The sequence below is a fragment of the Carassius carassius genome, chromosome 2 (assembly GCF_963082965.1).
Source record: "Carassius carassius chromosome 2, fCarCar2.1, whole genome shotgun sequence".
Taxonomy (NCBI): Eukaryota; Metazoa; Chordata; class Actinopteri; order Cypriniformes; family Cyprinidae; genus Carassius; species Carassius carassius.
Window position 1 is genome coordinate 32,552,612 of NC_081756.1, and position 24,083 is coordinate 32,576,694.

Consider the following 24,083-nt stretch of genomic DNA (forward strand, 5'->3'; position numbering starts at 1 on the left):
TACACCAATAGGCGTGTTAACAGGTTCAGGAACGGGAACTGTTCCTATAGACGGAGTGTCATTTTTTTAAAAGCATGCATATGACAGATGGAATTGCGTCCATAACATTTGCAAACTAAGGAGTTACATATATATTATATTCTAAAAGAAATTCTGTATATCTAAAAAGCAGACCATCCTTGTTAAAGAGCTTACTAACATGAAATATTCCGTTACTGAACCATTGATAATTGAACAAAGATTTATTATTAAATAAAGTATTCCTATTGGTCAACACAGAGTCTTATGAACGTATAGGTCCTTCACGACATGACGTCAGGAACACGATGTCCTCTCTGTTTTCACAAGATGTGTAAAAATCTTTGAGGTCAACGTTTTTACGAACTTACTCCCCAAGCTTTTAAGACTAGTTCCTTTAAAAAGTTTGTCGTTATAAAAGTTTTCGACTTTATGTAGCTCGAGCTCACCGGAGGATCCTCCCAGCTGACCGAATCAAGCGTGGCTTCAGTGTAAGCGCGAGTGTCCACGAGTAATTTAGCCTTACTTTCCTTCCGGATTATCTTGTTATGGTTTGTTTATATTCACTGAATCCACGCAAGCGTTATCGAAATAAGCACGTATTGGAAACACTCCTCTTCTTAATGTGCATATTGGTTTATATTGCAGGAGGATGTTGGCGGTTTTTTGACACGTAAAGGTTTTTCGCAACTTTCTAGGAACTAAAATGAGGAGTCGCAGCAATTCTGGAGTTAAACTTGACAACTACGCGAGGATAGTTCATCAGACTATTCTGCGTCACCAAGTGAGTGTCTGCATTTTTACTTTAAACACTCTGTGTGTTTACTAAACATGTCTTCATTTCTTATATTTTCGATCTGCCATAGTTCTTGGATCTTTAGTCATGCGGAGACACGAGGAGGCAGTTTAGTGTGTTTAAAAACACAATTTAATGTATAAAAAGTAAAAATGTGTATGCTATATCAGAGACAGAATTTGACTAGGGCTTTTGCCAACAAAAGTGGAAAAAATAATTTTTCCTCTTAATTTTTAATGACTAATTTATCTGTGATGGTGTATTTAATTAACAATTTTATTCTAAATTTAAATGGATAAATTTTGGAGTTGGATAAAATAATATACCTTCAAAAAGGAAAAATAAATTAAAATCTTATTTCTGACACCGGTGTATACAGTACTGTTTAAACATTTGGGTTAAAAATATTTAAAAAGTCTCTAGTGCTCTCTTGATCAAAACCACAATAACACAGGGAATGTTATGAAATGATATTACAATTTACAATAACTGTTTTATTTTATTTGATATATTTTGAAATATAAATTAATCCTGTGATGACAGCTTAATTTTCAGATACATTATTCCAGTCTTCAGTGTGACATGGTTCTTCAGAAATAATTATAATATATGAATATTTAATTTATTTATTGCTGACCTCAAGCTTTTGTACGGTGGATTAAATAATATAGCTCTTTTGTTTTGTGGTAAAAGTAATGCTTTCATATTAATTATACATATAGTGTAGAACCTGATGCACCGGACATTTTCAGCTAGCTGTATTGATAACTTGTAGGACCCAGTGACAGGTCTGTTACCAGCCAGCAAAGAGCAGCCTGATGCCTGGGTGAGGGACAATGTCTACAGTATCCTGTCTGTCTGGGCCCTCAGTTTGGCTTACAGGAAGAATGCAGACCGTGATGAAGACAAGGCTAAAGCCTATGAGCTTGAGCAGGTACAAACTGAAAAGGGAATTTATTGTTATTATTATTTTTTCTTTTTTTGCAGTGCATTGGTATTGATTCTGTGACCTGAGAAATCTGTTTGTCACCTGAATGAATGTTCACAGGATGAACTAATTGAGTACAGCTTTTAAGATATTTATTCAGTAACAACGTTTGTTAATGAGAACATACATTTTGTAGATGTTTAATCACATTTGAATGATCTTTCATCAGAAGCCATACCAAAATATTCAGCAGTGGATTGTATTATTTTATTTCCGTGCATGTGTTTTTTAAAGAAAGGTCAGTTGACTATTCATGACTGCATGTGTATGTATGAGTGTATCTAAGGTGTCACTTTACAGTGGCTCAGAAGTGTTATGTTATTCATGTCTGTGCTATTAAATGAAGAGCTGAAAGGTCACAGTTGAGCCTGTGTTCCAAGTGTTGTTTTGGAGGCAGTCTGTGTGTCTTGATCACTTTTTCTTCTTTCAGAGTGTGGTGAAGTTGATGAGGGGAATTCTTCAGTGCATAATGCGACAGGTATCACCCGCCATTAACATTAACCACACTACATGCTAATTAGGCTGTAAGCTAATAAACATACATGCATTCACTACCATTCTGAAGTTTGGGGTCAGTAAAAAATAAATAAATAAATAATACTTTTATTCAGTATTTTATTCTATTTCAAAGAAATGCAATTCTTTTGAATTTTATTAAAGAATCTGTTTTGGTTTACACAAAAATATTATGCAGTGAACTAATTTTAACACTGATGAGAATTAGAAATGTTTCTTGAGCACCAAATCATCATATTGGAATGATTTCTGAAGGATCATGTGATACTGAAGAGTAGAGGAATGCTGCTGAAAATTCAGCTTTGCCATCACAGAAATAAATTATGTTTGAAAGTATATTGACATCTAAAATGGATATTTTAAATTGTAATAATAGCCTATTTCACAATATTACCATTTTACTGTTTGTAGTTTTTTTATCAGATAAATGCAGCCTTGGTGAGCAAAAAGAGACTTTCAGAAACATAAAAAATCTTACATGCCACAAACTATTGAACTTTAGTGTACATAAAGTTGTACACACAAATATACAAATGCACATTGTTATTCAATCTATCAGTCTCATACACAGTTCAATTGTGCCTAACACATATTACCATTTTGTCCATTAGATATTGTCTGAAGTGCTTTTTTGTGCTCTGAAGTGCTATCTCTTGTTCTCTCACATTTCACTGCAGCTGGACAAAGTGGAGAAGTTTAAATACAGTAAGAGTGCTTTGGACAGCCTCCACGCCAAGTACAACACTAAGACCTGTGCCACTGTGGTGGGTGACAAGGAATGGGGGCATCTCCAGCTTGACGCTACCTCAGTCTATCTCCTCTTCCTGGCTCAGATGACTGCCTCAGGTACTCCAGGTCTCCCTTTAGAGCTTGCATAACATGGCTTAAGACACATCAAGACACCTGGGACTCTTAAAGCGTACTCCGTTCTTCCTCTAAAAGTGTACAAACTTTCATTCTTTTCCTCTTAAACAGTAGAATCTCTTTTTGTCCTCATTTTACAGTCTTTAGTAGGCCTGCACAAGTAATAAATGATAAAGACTGCGGTTGTAGTTTGTGACCGGTCGTGAGCTCTAATTGTAAGAGTGTTCAGATAGAAGAAGAATTCTGTCATTACTTACCCTAATGTCATTCCAAAACTATAATACTTTTGTTCAGAAATCCTGGAATCTGATTGCATATTTTGTGTACTGAGCCTAGCATTAGAAGATCTTCTCCCACATATCCTTTGCCATGTCTTGTGTCCTTTTAGGGCTGCACATTGTGTACACTCAGGACGAGGTGGATGTGGTCCAAAATCTGCTGTTTTACACTGAATCTGCATACAAAGTGGCTGTGAGTCTCTCAGTATCGATCATATAGGCCATATGTATGTTTTTCTAATTTTAGTCTGTAATTGCTGTTAAAGAGCCACTCTCTGTATCTTGCATTTTTCTCCTGTGATTATTCAGGACTATGGGATGTGGGAGAGAGGAGACAAAACCAATCAGGGGATTCCCGAGCTCAATGTCAGCTCAATAGGGATGGCTAAAGTGAGTCTGTTGAAGCAAAATAGACAGTCAGCCCTCTTTTGAGCAGCTGAGAATTCTCAGTCCGGCATGATGGGGAGGGGGTGTTCATGCTGGACACTCATAAACACTGCTTATTAATGTGACCCAATGTTACCTCAACATGAACTCTGTAGCATAAGTGTTCCTTCCCAGCTTTTCCTGTCAGCTTGTGTCATTTCTGTTTGCTCCTATTGTGTCTGTTTGCTCAGAGCAGAAGGGTTCTGGTTGTTCTTTCTCTGTCCGAGGATACGGAGTACCATTCTAAAGTTAGGAAACTAGCCATTAACAAGGTTTTTGAGAATTACATAAATATTGGAAATTGGAAAAGTTGCTGCTTAAGTTTTTAAAATAGCAATTTGCATATACTTCAGAATGTTATGAAGAGTGATCAGATGAATTGCATAGTCCTTCTTTGCCATGAAAATTTAACTTAATCCCAAAAAAAAACTTTCCACTGCATTTCATTGCTGTCATTAAAGGACCTGCTGAGATCATTTCAGTAATCGTCTTGTTAACTCAGGTGAGAATGTTGACGAGCACAAGGCTGGAGATCATTATGTCAGGCTGATTGGGTTAGAATAGCAGACTTGACATGTTTAAAGTAGGGTGATGCTTGAAATCATTGTTCTTCCATTGTTAACCATGGTGACCTGCAAAGAAACGCGTGCAGCCATCATTGCGTTGCATAAAAATGGCTTCACAGGCAAGGATATTGTGGCTACTAAGATTGCACCTACATCAACAGTTTATAGGATCATCAAGAACTTCAAGGAAAGAGGTTCAATTCTTGTAAAGAAGGCTTCAGGGCGTCCAAGAAAGTCCAGCAAGCGCCAGGATCGTCTCCTAAAGAGGATTCAGCTGCGGGATCGGAGTGCCACCAGTGCAGAGCTTGCTCAGGAATGGCAGCAGGCAGGTGTGAGCGCATCTGCACGCACAGTGAGGCGAAGACTTTTGGAAGATGGCCTGGTGTCAAGAAGGGCAGCAAAGGAGCCACTTCTCTCCAAAAAAAAACATCAGGGACAGATTGATCTTCTGCAGAAAGTATAGTGAATGGACTGCTGAGGACTGGGGCAAAGTTATATTCTCCGATGAAGCCCCTTTCCGATTGTTTGGGGCATCTGGAAATAGGCTTGTCCGGAGAAGAAAAGGTGAGCGCTTACATCAGTCCTGTGTCATGCCAACAGTAAAGCATCCTGACACCATTCATGTGTGGGGTTGCTTCTCATCCAAGGGAGTGGGCTCACTATCAATTCTGCCCAAAAACACAGCCATGAATAAAGAATGGTACCAAAACACCCTCCAACAGCAACTTCTTCCAACAATCCAACAACAGTTTGGTGAAGAACAATGCATTTTCCAGCACGATGGAGCACCGTGCCATAAGGCAAAAGTGATAACTAAGTGGCTCGGGGACCAAAATGTTGAAATTTTGGGTCCATGGCCTGGAAACTCCCCAGATCTTAATCCCATTGAGAACTTGTGGTCAATCTTCAAGAGGCGGGTGGACAAACAAAAACCCACTAATTCTGACAAACTCCAAGAAGTGATTATGAAAGAATGGGTTGCTATCAGTCAGGATTTGGCCCAGAAGTTGATTGAGAGCATGCCCAGTCGAATTGCAGAGGTCCTGAAAAAGAAGGGCCAACACTGCAAATACTGACTCTTTGCATAAATGTCATGTAATTGTCGATAAAAGCCTTTGAAACGTATGAAGTGCTTGTAATTATATTTCAGTACATCACAGAAACAACTGAAACAAAGATCTAAAAGCAGTTTAGCAGCAAACTTTTTGAAAACTAATATTTATGTAATTCTCAAAACTTTTGGCCACGACTGTACTGGTCTGAATTTAGAAAATCTGTAAAAATCCAATTGTGGCAGCCAAATTTATTGTCTGTGGTCCTGGATTTCAGTACAAACTGAATGAATATTGGCTTTATTGTGACATTGTGAGGACAAAACACTGTAACAGCCCCTGAATTGACCCTTTGTAACTGCAGGCAGCACTTGAAGCCCTAGATGACTTGAATCTCTTTGGGGCCAAAGGGGGACCAGACTCTGTGGTTCATGTTTTAGCAGATGATATCCAGCACTGCCAGGTGAGGCTATAATGGTTCTAGTCCTTTTTTTCACCTTCAGATTACTTAGTAAAAATAAATAAATAAAACCATCATCGTCTCCTTACTACCACGTATTCCTCTCAGTCCATTCTGAGCTCCATGTTGCCCAGAGCTTCAACATCTAAAGAGGTGGATGCTGGCCTCCTGTCCATCATTTCATATCCAGCTTTTGCTGTGGAAGACATGGAGTTAGTCAATATCACTAAGGAAGAAATCATCTCCAAGCTCCAGGTCAGAACTTGAGGAATTTGTTTATCAGCTTCCACTCTATGGTGGTTATATTTGCTACATGAAACCCTTTTTTGTATGCAGGGAAGATATGGCTGTTGTCGTTTTCTTAGAGATGGCCACAAAACTCCTAAAGAGGTCAGAATATCCAATAGACAGACACATTAGGTTATACATTAATTGTATTGAATATTTTTTAATTATACAAATACTTTAGAATATGTAGAAATAATTACATATAGTTTCTACATCTAGTATTAAGAATTATTACCAAAATATGTGGATGTGTACTGTACCTGTTAAATGTGTCTAATTATGTCTGTATTTAAACTAAATAAACACTTGACCTCTTTTCCTAATAGGACCCCAACAGGCTATACTATGAATCTGCTGAACTGAAGCTTTTTGAAAACATTGAATGTGAGTGGCCACTTTTCTGGACCTACCTGATATTGGATGGCATCTTTATCAACAGTCCAGAGCAGGTAGAACCATTCAGAATTTCTTATTAACCAGTCTCATTCTGGAAATATGAGTCAATATGATGTAAATTTGAATAAATATGATGAAGATTCAATGAAATTTCTACCCTACATATTTAAAACCAAGTTAATACAGAGCTAAAATATCATTAGCACATAAAGCATTGAATGCTCACTGCACAGCTTGACTGATCTCTTCTGTCATATACATTATTTTTTAAAGATATTTTCTTATCAAACCTATTTCAGTAGGAGGCAAAAAACAAACTAAAATCACAAAATACTATGCAGATTATGGTCAGTTGAAATTGACAGATTTCACATACTGTAATTGTTTTTAAAAGCATCAGACTATGATTCCATCCAGTCAGATGATATCATATGTTTGATATTTTGAGCTGATTTTAGAACACACATTGTTTTCATTGGTGATGAGTATCATAATAACAACGAGGTGTGTGTTTCTGCATGAGTTTAATGTATGATGCCCAGTTTTGTAACAATATATTCAGTTTGTATACAGTTTTGTAACAGTATACAATATTCAGGTACAGGATGCCTAGTGTTTTAAAATGTGTTCAGATTGTAAAAGTCATGTACACACACCTGAAGGATTATTAGGAACCACTGTTCAATTTCTCACTAATGCAATTATATAATCAACCAATCACATGGCAGTTGCTTCAATGCATTTAGGGGTGTGGTCCTGGTCAAGACAATCTCCTGAACTCCAAACTGAATGTCAGAATGGGAAAGAAAGGTGATTTAAGCAATTTTGAGCGTGGCATGGTTTTTGGTGCCAGACGGGCCGGTCTGAGTATTTCACAATCTGCTCAGTTACTGGGATTTTTACGCACAACCATTTCTAGGGTTTACAAAGAATGGTGTGAAAAGGGAAAAACATCCAGTATGCGGCAGTCCTGTGTACGAAAATGCCTTGTTGATGCTAGAGGTCAGAGGAGAATGGGCCGACTGATTCAAGCAGATAGAAGAGCAACTTTGACTGAAATAACCACTCGTTACAACCGAGGTATGCAGCAAAGCATTTGTGAAGCCACAACACGCACAACCTTGAGGCGGATGGGCTACAGCAGCAGAAGACCCCACCGGGTATCACTCATCTCCACTACAAATAGGAAAAAGAGGCTACAGTTTGCACGAGCTCACCAAAATTGGACAGTTGAAGACTGGAAAAATGTTGCTTGGTCTAATGAGTCTCGATTTCTGTTGAGACATTCAGATGGTAGAGTCAGAATTTGGCGTAAACAGAATGAGAACATGGATCCATCATGCCTTGTTACCACTGTGCAGGCATGTGGTGGTGGTGTAATGGTGTGGGGGATGTTTTCTTGGCACACTTTAGGCCCCTTAGTGCCAATTGGGCATCTTCAGAACGGCCTACCTGAGCATTGTTTCTGACCATGTCCATCCCTTTATGACTACAGTGTACCCATCCTCTGATGGCTACTTCCAGCAGGATAATGCACCCTGTCACAAAGCTTGAATCATTTCAAATTGGTTTCTTGAAAATGACAATGAGTTCACTTTACTAAAATGGCCCCCACAGTCACCAGATCTCAACCCAATAGAGCATCTTTGGGATGTGGTGGAATGGGAGCTCCTTGCCCTGGATGTGCATCCCACAAATCTCCATCGACTGCAAGATGCTATCCTATCAATATGGGCCAACATTTCTAAAGAATGCTTTCAGCACCTTGTTGAATCAATGCCACGTAGAATTAAGGCAGTTCTGAAGGTGAAAGGGGGTCAAACACAGTATTAGTATGGTGTTCCTAATAATCCTTTAGGTGATTGTAGTTTCTCAGCTTTAAGTCGAGTGGTGCCTTCTGGCAGCTAGTGTAGAGACAAAATATAAAGACAAGAATAGCGAAAGAGACTTTCTAGAGGTTAAGAAATAAGGTTGTGTTGCAGATACAGGCAGGCTTTATTTTCATGTTTCTGTCCTCTCAGGTTCAGGAGTATCGAGAAGCTCTGGAAGGTATCATGATCAAACAAAAAGATGGGATACGGCTGCTGCCTGAACTCTATAGTGTTCCTCCAGACAAGGTGAGAAATCTCTTCCTAACTAATTAAACTGTTTTTTTTATTTATTTTTATCTGATCTGTATAGCAATTAAATATCACTGGATTCATGTGAATTCAGATTTAATTAAGATTAAATTATTTTTTTATTTTTTACTTTTGAAAACACATTTTTATTGATATTATTTCAGGTGGATGAAGAGTATGTTAATCCACACACGGTGGAGAGGATCCCAATGGGAAAGTGCCCTCTGAAGTGGGGACAGTCCCTTTATGTCCTGGGCAACCTTTTGGCAGAGGTGAGAGGTTAAAGGTCTTATCTTCGCTATAGTTCTTTGAAACCTTTGTACCAAGTTATATCTGAGAAAAGTCCGGCAAAAATCTCCAATGTCTTCTTTCCTTTCCATTTCAGGGTTTTTTGGCTCCTGGAGAAATAGACCCTCTAAACCGCAGGTTCTCTACCATCCCTAAACCAGATGTTGTTGTACAAGGTATGTTTTAATATTTTTAAACCAGTTGCACTCAGTGGTTCATGGCACATGTGATGCATTGCAAGGTTGAAATTGACACTGATGTTTTTTTTTTTTTTTCTGATAAGTGTCCATCCTTGCTGAGAATGAGGATATTAAGGCACTCCTACAGAAGAATGGGATTGATGTGGAGACAGTTGCAGACATCCACCCCATCAGAGTGCAACCATCTCGAGTTCTCAGCCATATTTATGCTAGACTAGGTAGGGAGTGGTATGAAGAAATACAGAACATGCTGTTATTTTTAAACTCAGTGCTGTTAAAATTATTTTTCAAAGGAAAAAAAAAACATTACTGCAATATATTTTACAATAGAATACTATTTCAGTTTTTGTGAATGTAAATTGTAAATCCTACACCAAAACGTGTTCACGTAAGTGTTTATTTAATGTATTTAGTGTGCATGCGTGTGTTTATCTTCCTGTAAGGGCGTAATGAGAGACTGGGGCTGACCGGCAGACCTTACCGTAGGATTGGCGTGTTGGGAACCTCCAAGCTATACATCGTCCGCAACACCATCTTCAGCTTCACACCTCAGGTTCTTCATAATGTGCTAAAGTAGGCATGTTTGAGCCTTATGCTGACTTAGAGAGCCACTGATTATCATTCAGCAGAAGTTTAATAAAAAAAAGAGTTGGTGAGGCTAAAGCTACAGGAAGATGGTCAAAAATTTTAAAATATATGCTAAATGGCAAATGTTTTTCTTCATTTTTTTCTCTTAATTGTTACTCCCCGGTAGTTCATAGATCACCAGCAGTTCTATCTGGCCCTGGACAACAAGATGATTGTGGAAATGTTGCGCACTGATCTGTCTTACCTGTCTTCTCGCTGGAGGATGACCGGCTGTCCTACGGTCACTATTCCCATTTCCCAGACCATGCTTAGTGAGTGAAAATTTGCATCCCTGATAATGTGGAGTCATCGAAAAAAAATTTGACCGTGAATAAGTGTGTGGTTTTACCCCACAATTTTTTGTGCATTACTTCTTAGACAGTGAACACACAGACTTGGACCCTGCTGTGCTGGCTACCCTTAAGAAGCTACAGGATGGCTATTTTGGAGGGGCAAGGTCAGACAATGAGGCTACAATGTCACAATACAATGTCATCAACAATACATATTCAAGGGCAGTTTCAGCTTACTTGCTTGCTGCTCTCAATTTTGCTAGGATCCAGACTGGCAAGTTATCTGAGTTCCTGACCACGTCTTGTTGTGCTCATCTGAGCTTCCTCGATAGTGTTAAGACGCGCTCCAGTAGGGGCTGGGATGAAGATGATGACGTTGAGGACGGCTACTTTAGAGGTGCTGTGCATGACTTGAACTTCAGTGATGGTAAGGGGAAATAATATCCTGATAAAGAGACTTTGTTTGACGATGACTTCTGAAATGGTCAGATACTTGGATACGTTGGTCATTTTGCAGATGAAGTCATTTTATATTGCTTTTAGGTCTAGACTACATTTTAAAGAGTAAAAGTTTCCACATCTTATTCATTTTGATCTTGAGTCCAATCTTTAGGGAGAGCTAGTGAAATGGCTTTTAATGAACTAAACAGTTCTTATAATTAAGAATTTGCTGGAGGAAACATTTACCGGTACACATCTCTGACCTCTGACTTTTCCGGTGTACTTTGGCTTCTCAGCCTTTTTTCTCTACTATCATTGCAAGATGTGTTACAATGTCGATTGTTTGGAATGAGCACCTGAAGTGTGAAAACTGCATCATGTCGCTCAAGATTCATGCATTTATTATATTAATTTGTTTTGCATTTTATTCAAGGTTCTGTGGCATTTCCTGTAAGGAATGAAATTTATGATTGGTTTGGGGTTTAAAGCATTTTATAAATGAGTAGTCTGGGCAATCAAGCTTGAATTATTATTAATTGAATTATAATGTTACATAAACACACAGGTTTGGTGCATTGCAAACTTTTGTTCTTTAATGTCTTGCTGCTTTTTCTCATGCCTCTTTCTTTCTAATCCTAACTCCTAACCCTTTCTTTCTCAGATACAGATGATCTAGCACAATACCTAGACCAGCTGTTGACTGCAGTGGTGCCTCAGCGGGGGCTCCGAGTCGAGGCACAGGCAAAAGGGCTGAGTCGCTTCAAGGCTGCAGCCACTAAGACACTTGAGCTGGTGTCTCTCATGAACAAAGCCAAGGAGCTCCAAATCCACAGTGAGCTGAACCAATATCAACTACTGCTGTACTCAAACTGAAATCTTACTTGTTGAAGGGTCATTTTTAGGGATGCAACAACTAATCATTAATGGAAATGATCAACAATAAATTGATTAGTTTGGTCTTTTTGCTCATTGCAGTAAATGCTTTTTTTTAAAAATAACACAAGCCATAGACCTAGAAGCAGTGGACGTGAAGGGTAGAATGCAAGCATGGGAGGATTTTACATTAAAAGCATTAAAAGGCTTAAGTGTGTAGTTTTATGTGGCCAGGTTGCCACATCAAGTGCTTTGACAAACTAGCAGTTTAACCTTAAAGGGATAGTTAAGCAAAACTAAATTCTGTCATCATTTACTCGGGCCGCCTTGTCACAAAAGAAAATATTATTTTTTACTTCCATAAGGCTTGTATGGTGATGAAAAACCTGGAAAAGTCATGGAACTTTAAAACAGTAATTCCCTTGCCTGGAAAATGTAGGAAATTTCACAAATCTCTGTATATTTTGTTTAAATATGCATGTGTATAAGATTCAGTTTATTGGATCTGTGTATTCGGTATTCTGTCAGCAGCCTAATAAAACAGTGCTGTCTGTCATTAATGTTAATCAAACAACAAAAGACTAGGAGACCATCACTACCCCAGCAAACATGCCCTTTTGGGGCCCATGTAGCCCACTGTGGGCAGAAAATTTAGCCCACACGGACAGTCTGCTGTGGACCCCAATATCGGTGTGAAATGCGGGGACCTAGTGGGACAGCCCAAAGTGTATGTCCACATGTCCATACTGTGGGCTGAGTGTGGGCAGTGCTGCTCTTGACTGAATCCATTTTGTAACTAATATAAAGGATTAATCTTTTTTTAATTTACAGTTTTTTCAAATTAAGTATATTTCTGTACTCGTATAGCCTACTACTGTTATACCTAAACAGTTTTCAAAATGAAATGCAGGTTGTTCTTTGTTCTTATTTTGCCTGTATACTTGTGAAATAATGGAACATTAAGTCAATGAATATTGTCTCAAATGTCACGGAAAAGTCAGGGCAAAGTTATTGGTATAAATGTGTTCGAACCCTGTTTTTTGGACAAAAAACAATATATTTCTTAATGTCGTCTTGTCTTCCACAATTTCTTCTTATATTCACAAAGGATAGAAAGTAACAGCATGAGGGTGATTAAATTATATATTGATATATTTTTGGGTGAACTATCAAACTACAACTGTACTTTAATAACAACCAATCAATTAGACATCTGTCTAAAAAAGCAAAGAGTAGATTATTTGTATACATTTTTGCCCTGTTTTCTTCTGTTCCTTGTCTATTTTTCAGATGTGCACATGTATCTTCCCAGTAAGCTTTTCCACTCCCCTCAGCCTGTGCTTAATCTAAAAGATTTCAAGGGACCACGCACCAATCATGTGTGTATATGCACACACACACACAATTATCTTTTAATAATGCAAAACTGAGATGACAGAAATCTCTGTGATGTTTCATTGATCTCTGTAGAGTCCAGAGGAGCTCGTGTCCTCTGAGTGTAACCTGCCACTGGACACTCATGGTGGCATTGACTACAGTGGACTAGTCCAGGTGCTTAAAGAGACTCAGAGCCTTCATGACCAGGCAGACATCCTCTACATCCTTTTCAAAGACAAGTAAAAATCCCTCGCCATGCTTGAAACAGAGTTATACGAGTTGTCTGTATAGTTGTTTTGTTTTCTATTGAATCGAATGTGTGTCCTGACAGGGGAATGGACTGGGACACTCAGCTGCATGGGGAAGGCACCACTGTCAAGAGTTTACTGGTGGAGCTCTATGAGAAGGCGGGAGATCTGCGCTGCTGGGATCTCATCCGTATGATTTCAGGCGTGCTCCGCAAGAAAGTGGAGGAACTGGACTGGGTAAAGATCTTAATGCAAGATTGTGGAATAAGAAACTTTAATACTGGCTGCTATTTACATTCCTCTCATCCAAGAAATGTTACATATGCTCTTTCGGTTAGATGAGCATTCTCAATTTACAGGATGTGTTTAAATTGAATGTGCTTCATGAATTGTTCTGTATTTTGTGTCTTGTTTGTAGGCCTGCTCAGATTTGCTGGCCCATCAGAAGCACTTGACAGTCGGTTTGCCACCGGAGCCCAGAGAGAAGACCATTACTGCGTGAGTTTTCAGTCATTCACTGTTCAGATGACAACAAAATAATGCACTATATTAGCATGTGGGTGATCTGGATGTTTCTCTGCAGGCCTTTGCCTCCTGACCAACTGGCCTTACTTATTGATCAAGCCAGCGAGAACAACATTACTGTTGCCATCCTCACACAGGTTACTTGAAAAAATACAATGATTTTACACTACTGTTTATAAGTTTGGGGTCAAGTAAATTATTCTTTTAACAAATGAATAGTTTTAATCAGCAAGCATGCATTATATTGAACAGAAGTGAGAGTAAAGACATCTTTTATGTTCTTACAAAAGATTTGTATTTCATAGAAATATATATCATGGTTTTCAGAAAAATATTATGCAGGTCAGTCTTTTTTTAACATTGATGATAATAATAATAAATGTTTATTTTTTATTTTTATCCAAATCAGCTAATTAGAATGATTTCTGAAGGATCATGTGACATTAAAGACTGGAACAGTAAATATTAAGGAATAAATTACTTCTCCAAAAAAAAATATATATATTATTGGTGGGCATAGATTCATTTTTTTAATCTAGATTAATCTCACTGTGATCTTGAAATTAATCTAGATTAAAATGGCTCATTCAAATTCTGCCGAAGGCATTCAGAATATGTGTGCTACCCAAATAAAATTGACAAACAATAAGTCTTTGAGAAGGGGTTTATCAAGCTAGGTGGTGCATTAGAAAAGGGGCTCATCTCCTGTTTCCAAAATGCATCACAAAGTGCTTGAAAAAGCTGTAAACTAATTCCACATTGCACAAGGTGCAAACAACCTTACACCTTTTTCACACATACTCCGTCTGCATTGCATATTTTTTTACGCACCCATGTTAACGGATTCCAGTTGCGTTCCAGGAGCATTGCATCTGCAGCAGTGCAGCGATCGTTTACGTACAGAGTAGCGAACTGCAAACGCGTCCTGTGTGAAAGCACATCGAGTCCATGCTGCACCACATACGTAACGCACACGGACTGCATACACACAGCAGACGGGGTATGTGTGAAACAGGCGTGAGCAGGGCCGTAGCTGGGGTCAGCGGGGACCCGGTGAAGGTTGTACCAGTGGGCCCTGTTTGAAAGGGTTTAATTTGTATGTTCGTTTATTTTTATTTATTTGTGCTATTTACACGATGTTTAAGTTTTTTTCAAGTTTGTAGGTGTCAAGGTACAGAAACCTTAATAATTAAATGTAAAATAGCACTGGATATTCTTCAATGTAAAAATGAAATATACAATCAAACCTACATTTATTCAGACACCAACATTTCTCACATTATTACAGTTTTGCTATATATATAATAAATTATATCGGGTGTCTGAATAATTTTTGGTTTTATTGTTAAAACTAAGTAATTCAGTCATGAGCAGTGAGTGATTTTCATTTTCTTGGATTAACATTACAGCAGCCAGTAGATAAATTAGGCGCGGTCACTTTAAGAGACCATGAATGCATCCAATATAATACACATCCCATTTTTTAGCCCAGGGCCGGCCCTGACCAATTTGCTGCCCTAGGCACATATATATACACACACACACACACACATTACAGCAGAACTGTTTCCAACACTCATAATAAATCATATTAGAATGATTTCTAAAGGATCATGTGATAGACCGGATGTCACATGTGACACTGAAGAATGGAGTAATGATGCTGAAAATTCAGCTTTGCATCACAGAAATAAATGATAATTTAAAGTATAATAAATTGAAAACAAATTATTTTAAATTGTAATAGTATATCACAATATTACATTTTTTTTCTGTATTTTTGATCAAATAAATGCAGGCTTGATGAGCAGAATGTTTCCAAACTTTTGGCCTGTACTGTATCACCTGCACAACTGTAGAGTAAAACATTAATAAAAAAGTGATAATAAAAAATGCATTTTAAAACTGACATGATTGTACAAAATCACAGTCTGGGGACTCAGTACTCAGAACAACTGCTAACATTAAGTTTAAGGTAAAAATAACTGCCATGAAATTATAGTATCTTACTCCTATGCAATAAATCAGGGATCAGCAACCTTTTCGGCATGACGTGCCATTTTTTATTTTTATGGTTAACCACTGTGCCAACACAGCCCCCCCCCCACACACCCCGATATAATTCTGTATTTAAATGGTACATACACAATTTTTTATTATACGATAAAAAAAACGTTTTTTTAACGTTTAATCAACGTTAATGCACTGCTTTAATTGATGAACGTGCACACACAGACACACACACACACACACAACACACACCACTCGCACACAGAGATCTGAGATCGTGCTGTGCAAAAAGTAGCATTCAGAGTGTTGTCACGCTACTTTTATTAATCGATACTGAATCGCTACATTATATTTCTCAACAACAAAGGGGCAAAATCGCTTCATTGTCTGCAGAGAGAGACAATTTACCCCCCCCCCCCCCCCCACTTTCTTTCTCTCAAAATGGCCATATTTCAGAAAATTTTTCATCACTGGATATAGCTTTAGGTCATTTAACATTTCTATGGTAAAACGTATTATTAAAAGTTGACTAATGTTAATTGATTTGCAGCTTCATCTTACCTCACTCTCTTTAACGTTAAACTGACGCTTCGCGCTCTGCTTCTGTGAACAGTAAACCCCGCCTACTTTGATCTGATTGGCCATCTCAGTCATTTTGACATTGACGAGTTAGACCGAGGCTTTGATCTGAAGCACCTAGTATGTGCAGTGTTTGCACGTGCATCCATGCAAGTTAATTCTCACACTTTAATAGTATTTGTAGCTCCTAACAGGCTGTGTGACTATGAGAAGTTATACATCAAACTGTACGTCATTATACAGTTTTCCTTATTGCTTGCATGCCAGCGATTATCCCTCTGCGTGCCACTGTTGGCACGCGTGCCGTAGGTTGCCAACCCCTGCAATAAATTGTTCTTTCACTACATCTCTTTACCTCTGTCTTTATCCTCTTCTCTTCTTTTTGGCACTGTATCTATCGCAGACTATGTTCATTTATAATGTGTCATGTAAATTCGGCCTTCCGTCACAATCAGGAAACTTTCACCGTGTCTAGAACTGGCGCGAGCTGCCAGGCCCGTTTCTACGAGCTGTGTGTTAACAAAAGCAGTGCTGTCTACATCATTTTTTACAGTCAATGGTCTACATTGGATGCGGCGTCGGGCACGCTACACAACAAATTACCAACAACTGATCGTGCGCGCGCTCTGTTTCTGGCGCACTTCAAGCACTCGATGCGCGGGGGAAAATTAAAGAGCCGGTCTTTTTTTTTTGCTTTATTTGGTAGTATTTCGAATTAATGGTTTTTAAATAGTAGCCTATTAAAGAAAAAATGTACAAAAAAAAAAAAACAAATTCACTCGTTCACTCATTTTGGCGCCCCTATGGATGAGTGGCGCCCTTAGCATTTGCCTATACCGCATATGCCGCGGCCGGCCCTGTTTTACCCTCAATTGTTTATTTCACTTAAGAAATAACTGACAGTTTTTTCGAGCATAATTTCCAAGGTGGATATTTTGACATATTTTGTATGTATTTGTTGGCACAAGAGCAAAAATAAGCAAATACGATGTTCAAGTGTTTTGAGGCGCCTCTCTCTGCGTGAGCCCTGAACACCATAACACCGCGAGTACTGAATTGGGCTCTTTCACATATTTTTGATTGTTCAAACTGCGATTTGTATTTGTTCGTTCATGTGCAGGAGGGACTTTGAGGAGAACTTCGCAGAAGAGAGCTCGGTTCAGTGTCGCTGTCCGTGATACGCGGCTCTCTCTCTCTCGTGCGCACCGAATACAGCGCACGAGTAACCAGCTACTCTGTTCAGCTTTAACCGCGTCTTGTGTTTGGATGCTTTAATGTTTAAATCGACAAGCGGTAAGGCTTAAAAACATGTGAAAAAGATAAGCTTTCGTGATGATGCGCAGCAGTGCCCGTCAACTGTCCTGAGCATCTTTTTAGGCTGACCTCAGCCAGTCGGTTATATAAAATATCAAGGTGAAAGTCATCATAGCTTGCTTAGTGTAGACCCAGTTCCCAACCCAACTTTGAGAATAGATTAACAGCAATATTTTTTTAATCGCCCGATAAAGCCGATAACGGCCCACCACTAATATATATATATATATATATATATATATATGTGTATATATATATATGTGTGTGTATATTTTAAATTATAAATATAATATTTCGTAGTATTGCTGTTTTCATCAAATAAATGCTGCCTGAGTGAGTGTAAAGTCTGGTTCACACGGGACGATTTTAAAATTGTCGGCCGATTTTCCAAACCTGAGAGACCCCACACACGGCGATAAAAAATCAGGGTCTAACAGTTTTGCTCGTACAGTGTGTGGTGTGCAGACACACGGCAAAATCAACACATCACACACGAACCGATTTGGCTCCCGATCATTCCCAGGTCAGACGGGAAATCTCGCAAAATCCCTCGAGATCAAACGTGACTTCAGAGTAAACAATCATGGCGGACGAAGAGGATGCAGTGGCCATAGTTTGTGCTTTGCTTTTAACCGAAAAAAAAAAACATAAGAAAAACAAGAAACCGGACTTTCTGGTGCGCCATGCCGCCGGCTGTTTTGATTTTGTTTCCCAGTACTTCCTCGTCACCTCGCTTTCTGATTGGCTACACGCCACAGTCCACAGGCTGCGTGATCGTTTGTCCTCGGGGGACACCACACACGAGAAGAAATCGGGCCAAATAAATCCAACATGTTGGATATCCCCGATTTGAGATCGGAGCGGTCCCGACGTCCTGCCGAGCAGAGGAGAGCAGTCTTAACACACCACATACGGCAGGAATATCTGATCAGATTATTTTACGATAATCGGAGCATCCTTAAGATTGTTGGAAGGGGTGAATCGGGGCTAAAATCGGCCTAATTATCCTACCGTGTGAACCAGGCTTAAGAGACTTCTTCCAAAAACATAAAACAATCATAACAGCCCTAGAATTATGAACTGGTGTATACTGTATAACCTTATAAGAACAATATGTTCATATCGAAAGTGCAAAGAATGATCAACCAAAATACTATTCCATATCAGCCAAAATACTTCATTAACATCTCAAATTATATTATATAAAGCTTCCTGAGAAATTTTGTGCATACTGACTCAATCTAAAAGTTTAATAAGCAAGGCCTGAATTGTGTAGGATCTTTTTTTATGTTCAAAATATTTGTTTTTGTGTTAGGAGATCATAGTGTACCTAGCAATGATCATCAGAACACAGCCCAGTTTGTTCAGTGAGATGTTTCGGTTGAGGATTGGCCTCATCATTCAGGTTATGGCAACTGAGCTGGCCCAGTCTCTAAACTGCTCAGGTACTGCATTCATCACTAATCATTTGTTCATAGTGCATCTTAGGAGATATGAGGATGTGTTTTCCATTTCCAAGTAATAAATAAATAAATGTATGTGTATGGTGAAGGTGAGGAGGCAACTGAGAGTCTGATGAAACTGAGTCCTTCTGAGTTGAAGAATCTTCTCCAGCACATTTTGAGCGGTAAAGAATTCGGTGTTCAGAGAAGTGGTGAGTGACTTCAGGAGAATTACAGTGTTGTGTAGTTTGTGTAGAAATATAGTTCAGCATTGATAGCTAATATTCTATGATTAGGGTGAACATTTATCACCTTTTTCCTGCACATGTCCTAGTCGGGATTTCTAAATTGCCTAAAATTTGCATTTTGACCATTCTCTGTAGATCCCTCCTTCTCGTGTGCCATGATTGGTCGATAATGTACAGTGTCTGTATGCTGTTGGTCAAACTTCTTTTCAGTCTTTACTTTCAGCAAGTATGAAACCAATAGAAAACAAATGCAATAGGTGTGTTCGGCTTGAAGCGGTGCGATGCAGATTGATCGGTGTGTTACAACAAAGTACCGTGAGAGCAACTGGACAGCATGCAGAGTGTCTGCTCTCTATACCTCTCACAGTATTTTGATGTTGAACATCGGTCGGTCTGCGCAGTGCTGCTTCAAGCCGAACACACTTAAAACCTGGACAATTTAGGCAATTCAGAAATCCTGGCCAGGACATGTCTGGGAAAAAGAGGATGTATGGTCACCCCATCTATGATTGGTTTGGATGTGTGTCAGTTCGTTCAGTTGAGCCTGGTACCAGTCCTGTTATCTCCATCCATGAAGTTGGAAATGTTGGTGCTACCAAGAGTGAGCGTGCAGGCATCAGCAAACTGAAGAGTGACATGAAGATGGTAGGTGACCGCACATCCAGATTGATGAAACAAAAACATGCATGGGCCAGATATTACAAAGGCACAATCAAGTAAATTAAATTGTGTCAACATTAAAGCAACCATATAAGTCATGTCTCTGTGTTTAATAGTTTTTAAATGTTTTCAGTTGGAAGATCTCCGATTGTCATGGTCACTCCAAAGTAAGGTGACGTGTCTCATGACCTGTGACTCTCAAGTAATTGTCTAAACTCAAGTTCAGAAACTAAAAAAAATCAAGATACAAACTGACATCATTTGCTTAATTTGGTGGTTTAATTGTATATGAATTTAATCCTGTGGGAAGAAAAACCACGGTACGTCTAAAGTTTGAATCTGTATGTCACATGAAGAAGAATAAACAGGTTTCATTGGCTCTAAAGGTTTATGACAAGGTGTTTAATTCCACGAGTGATGAGAACATAATTGCTGAAGGAGGCTCAAAAGTTTTTTGTCATGTGGGAAGTTTATAAAACTGACATCCCCTATTGCTATCTGTCTTTTCCTTTTGTAGACATTTTCAAGTCAATCCTTCGACACTGAGCACATGGAGTCAGGGGTAAGTCCTCAGTTCTTCAAAGCCATATTAACTTTTGGATTTGCACTTTGATTTTTGAAGGGCAAGTAAGGTTAAGAAACTAACAGAGCTGCAAAAAGGGCTAATAGTCTGCCTGAAAAATTGTCAAATCGACAATATGGAACTTTACAAGATATGTTTTTTTTGTTAACTGTAGCAAGGTATCTGTAATGTGTTAAGCAGTGGACGCAAGAATTACATCTGTTTTGAAGGTGGTCCTATTCGTAATTTAGTTATAAAGTCAACAGCTGTTTTTATAAGTTGCCTAATAAGCCTAATGTTGATCCCTGTTGTTCTTTAAAGGTGTACCCCTAGTACAGGGGTCATCAACTATATTTGTCAAAGGGCCAGAATTTTTCTCTGCAGACACTGTAAGGGCCAGATACTCATAATATAAAATAAAATTCGATTAGCAATATTTTAGCTTCATATTTGTGAGGCTGTCAAGCTGTCCATCACTGTCACATGCAGGTCGTAGTTTGTGGAGAACACTAGAAGAAATATATTTGAATGAAATATAATTTGAATATATTTGAATGAAAAATGGCACTCTCAAAGAGCCTTAAGCGAAAAGTTGATTCAGAGAAGCGTAGTTTTAATGAAGAATGGACTGATACGTACATATATATATATATATATATATAGTGCCTGCTGTTAGAAATGCTGTACCTGTGTGCCTCATTTGCTTTTTTTTTTCGTCAATATGACGAAAATAAATAAATATGGAACGGACCCGAATATTCGTTAGGTGGGTTGGTATTCGATTTGAAAATTTGACATTCGAATAATCTGGGTTTTTTTTTTTTTTTTTTTTGCACACCTGGGATCCCCCGCAAAACTGTTCTCATTCCCCCTTGAATAAGGCCGGCGACACACTGGCTGCGTGAGCGTCTCAGCTGCGTGGCATGTCCATTTTTATTTTGGCTCCCATATTTAACAGGTTGGAGTTTGCACACTGAGACACGCGTCTCAGGCGCGCTCGAGCCACGCGGAAAACGCGTGCATGCTAGAAATGGAACCGACGTGTGTTCCAGCAACTGGAGTGTTCTCTGGCTAGAGCGCAGAACAGCGGAGTTTGTATGGACCGAAGTGCATGTCTGAGCTTGTGTTTTGTTGCTTTGACATTGTGGAAAATAGAGTAATAGAAACAAAATATATTAGCATTTTTACCCATTATTATCAATCTAAATAATCTCGTTTTTAATTTAACTTAATTTCGTTTTTTCTTTATTTGAATTTCGTTTTTTCTTTATTTAAATTTCGTTTTCCTTTATTTAAATTTCGTTTTTCTTTAAATCTACCCTTACTGTGCCAATTTGTTAGTCAGAAAAATATTAGACTACCTTAAAAGTATTGCTTAATTTAACAGACCTGTGTGTGTGTGCGTTTTATATCACTAGTGCAGTGTCCGTTTTTGGAGCATAAGCCCTGCACGCGTGAGGTGCGCCGCTTCCCGCTCGCACTGTTCTGACTGAAGTTTACTAAAAGTTTATTAATTCTGAATGTTTCGCGTCTTGCGTGTCCATCTGTATTGCACCAAATGCGACACTGCGTTCCCTTGTGAAGTCGATTGGATGAACGGTTCTCGAAATAATAAAAATGCAAACGGAAATACAGACACAGATTCCTGCCTTTATTAGAGAGAAAAATAAGTTCAGCCCCTCTCTGCGAAGCTTCAAATAGTCGATGTTCATTACTACCGAAGCTTCGAAGCTCAAAAAATGGTATTCGGACCAGCCCTAAACTTTTTCCTCTTACAAGGCTATTCCTGAATTCACTATTATTCCGGGGGCCGCATGGAAATCTTTGGCGGCCGGATTTGGCCCGCGGGCCGCCAGTTGACGTTGCATGCCCTAGTATGTCATACCACTAACAAAGCAGTTTCACAGATTGCTGATCTGTGCTAATATGTTATTTACAGAGGTACAGGATGCCTTCAATTGATGCATTTGACAGCTCAATCAGTGTTGGTGCGTCTCGGGACAGTCGGCAGGGCCAGTGGCTGCGCAGAAGAAGGCTCGATGGCGCGCTCAACAGAGTTCCTGTAGGCTTCTATCAAAAAGTCTGGAAGATTCTGCAGAAGGTTAGAAGAATTTGAGAGGAAAGATTGTCAATAACATGAAATGGATCATAAAATGCATAGCAAAATATTTTTATGCAAAATAGTGGAATATTAATTTATTGTTGGTTTGTTTGTTTTTTGCCCACAGTGTCATGGCCTTTCAATAGAAGGCTTTGTGCTCCCATCTTCTACCACGAGAGAGGTCTAGGACCAATTAAAGTGTTTTAAAAATCAGTTCCTCTCATTCCTTTCTAAAAAGCTATATCTCCCTCTCTCCAGATGACCCCGGGTGAGATAAAGTTTGCGGTGCATGTGGAAAGGGTGCTGAACCGTGTCCCTCAGCCTGAATATCGGCAGCTGCTCGTCGAAGGGATCCTGGTACTTACAATGCTGGCTGATGTGGACCTTCAAAGCATTGGCAGCATCATCCACGTAGAGAAGATTGTTCACATTGCCAATGACATGTTCTTCAAGGACCAGGTATGAGCATTTAACTATAAATTGTTTCAAATAACAATATTCAACTTTGTATCTTTTATCATCAAATGTTAAGTAATTTGCTTTCTCTCGCTGCTGCAGAAGGATCTTGGTGCAGAGGACAGTATTTTAGAGAAGGATCCCTCTACGGGCATCTGCCGGCTCCTGTATGACACTGCACCCAGCGGTCGCTTTGGCACCATGACTTACCTCACTAAAGCTGTGGCTACCTACGTCCAGGACTTCCTGCCTAGTGGCGCCTGTACTGTACAGTGATACCATGAAGTTTTTAAATAGTTTAGTTTTTATTGTACAGAGGAAGAGACCACTATTTTAGAGCAGTTACTTAGGTGTTGGTGTGAGTTTGAGTGTGAGTGTCAAATCAAAATCTGCAACAATTTTGAACAAGGCTGAATAAACTGAATAAACAAATGCTTTGGTACTTCACAGTTTGATGGTGTTGTTATTCAGCAGTCCCAATATATGTTTTCCATAGACCTTAGTCAGTGTAGCTCCATATTTAATTTTTGACAGGAATGAAAACGAGGCCTTGAGGAGTGGAAAATATGATCTTTAGAACATGATGGGTAAAAATTGATAGCCTGAATGCACTGTAAGTCGCTTTGGATAAAAGCGTCTGCTAAATGCATACATTTTAATTTAGAACCGTTATACATTGCTTGACAAGACTGTAAGTCTGTTGTTTTCCTGTGCATAAAATTCGATACAGTGTCTATCCTGACTAAGGTCTATTAAGCATGAAACTCAGATTTGTTCTTTTTGGTTTTTGTTTGCCAACATAGAAGATGAACTATACTGTGTAAACTGAGTGTAGCGTACTGTATATTTATAATCTACAACTAATGGGTGACTACTTATGTAACGTACTTAGTTACATTAACATTTGTTGTGTTTTAGACTTGCATTTGTGGTCTTTACAGCCCTGTTACAAGCCAGTAGTAGATGTATGCATGTACTTGAAGATGTACCTTTATGAGATAGTAACTTTTATTTTGCTTACAATGTAATAAATTACAACTTAAAAAAAAAATTTGAATAAAGTATTTTACT

At 38.8% G+C, this 24,083-nt stretch overlaps 1 protein-coding gene across 3 annotated transcripts; it reads left to right on the forward strand.

Annotated features, from left to right (window-relative positions):
- Window positions 1–467: 467 nt before the first annotated feature.
- LOC132108847 (phosphorylase b kinase regulatory subunit alpha, skeletal muscle isoform-like) lies at window positions 468–23,459 on the forward strand. Of its 3 annotated transcripts, XM_059515274.1 has the most exons (34): window positions 468–569; window positions 667–802; window positions 1,590–1,748; window positions 2,233–2,280; window positions 2,996–3,164; window positions 3,571–3,653; window positions 3,770–3,850; window positions 5,869–5,967; window positions 6,073–6,219; window positions 6,301–6,354; window positions 6,579–6,701; window positions 8,670–8,765; window positions 8,933–9,040; window positions 9,154–9,232; window positions 9,340–9,474; window positions 9,700–9,809; window positions 10,011–10,155; window positions 10,262–10,340; window positions 10,440–10,603; window positions 11,279–11,449; window positions 12,781–12,869; window positions 12,961–13,106; window positions 13,199–13,352; window positions 13,534–13,613; window positions 13,699–13,777; window positions 18,859–18,988; window positions 19,096–19,197; window positions 19,763–19,878; window positions 20,027–20,065; window positions 20,411–20,455; window positions 22,395–22,556; window positions 22,684–22,737; window positions 22,815–23,015; window positions 23,115–23,459. In XM_059515274.1, exons 2-34 carry the CDS (start codon window positions 725–727, stop codon window positions 23,286–23,288), a joined length of 3,699 nt encoding a protein of 1,232 aa, XP_059371257.1. In that variant the 5' UTR covers window positions 468–569; window positions 667–724; the 3' UTR covers window positions 23,289–23,459. The 3 variants fall into 3 exon arrangements, with proteins under 3 accessions (XP_059371257.1, XP_059371255.1, XP_059371256.1); XM_059515272.1 differs by lacking the exon at window positions 20,027–20,065; XM_059515273.1 differs by lacking the exon at window positions 20,027–20,065 and having other exon boundaries at window positions 490–509.
- The last annotated feature ends 624 nt before the right edge of the window (window positions 23,460–24,083 follow it).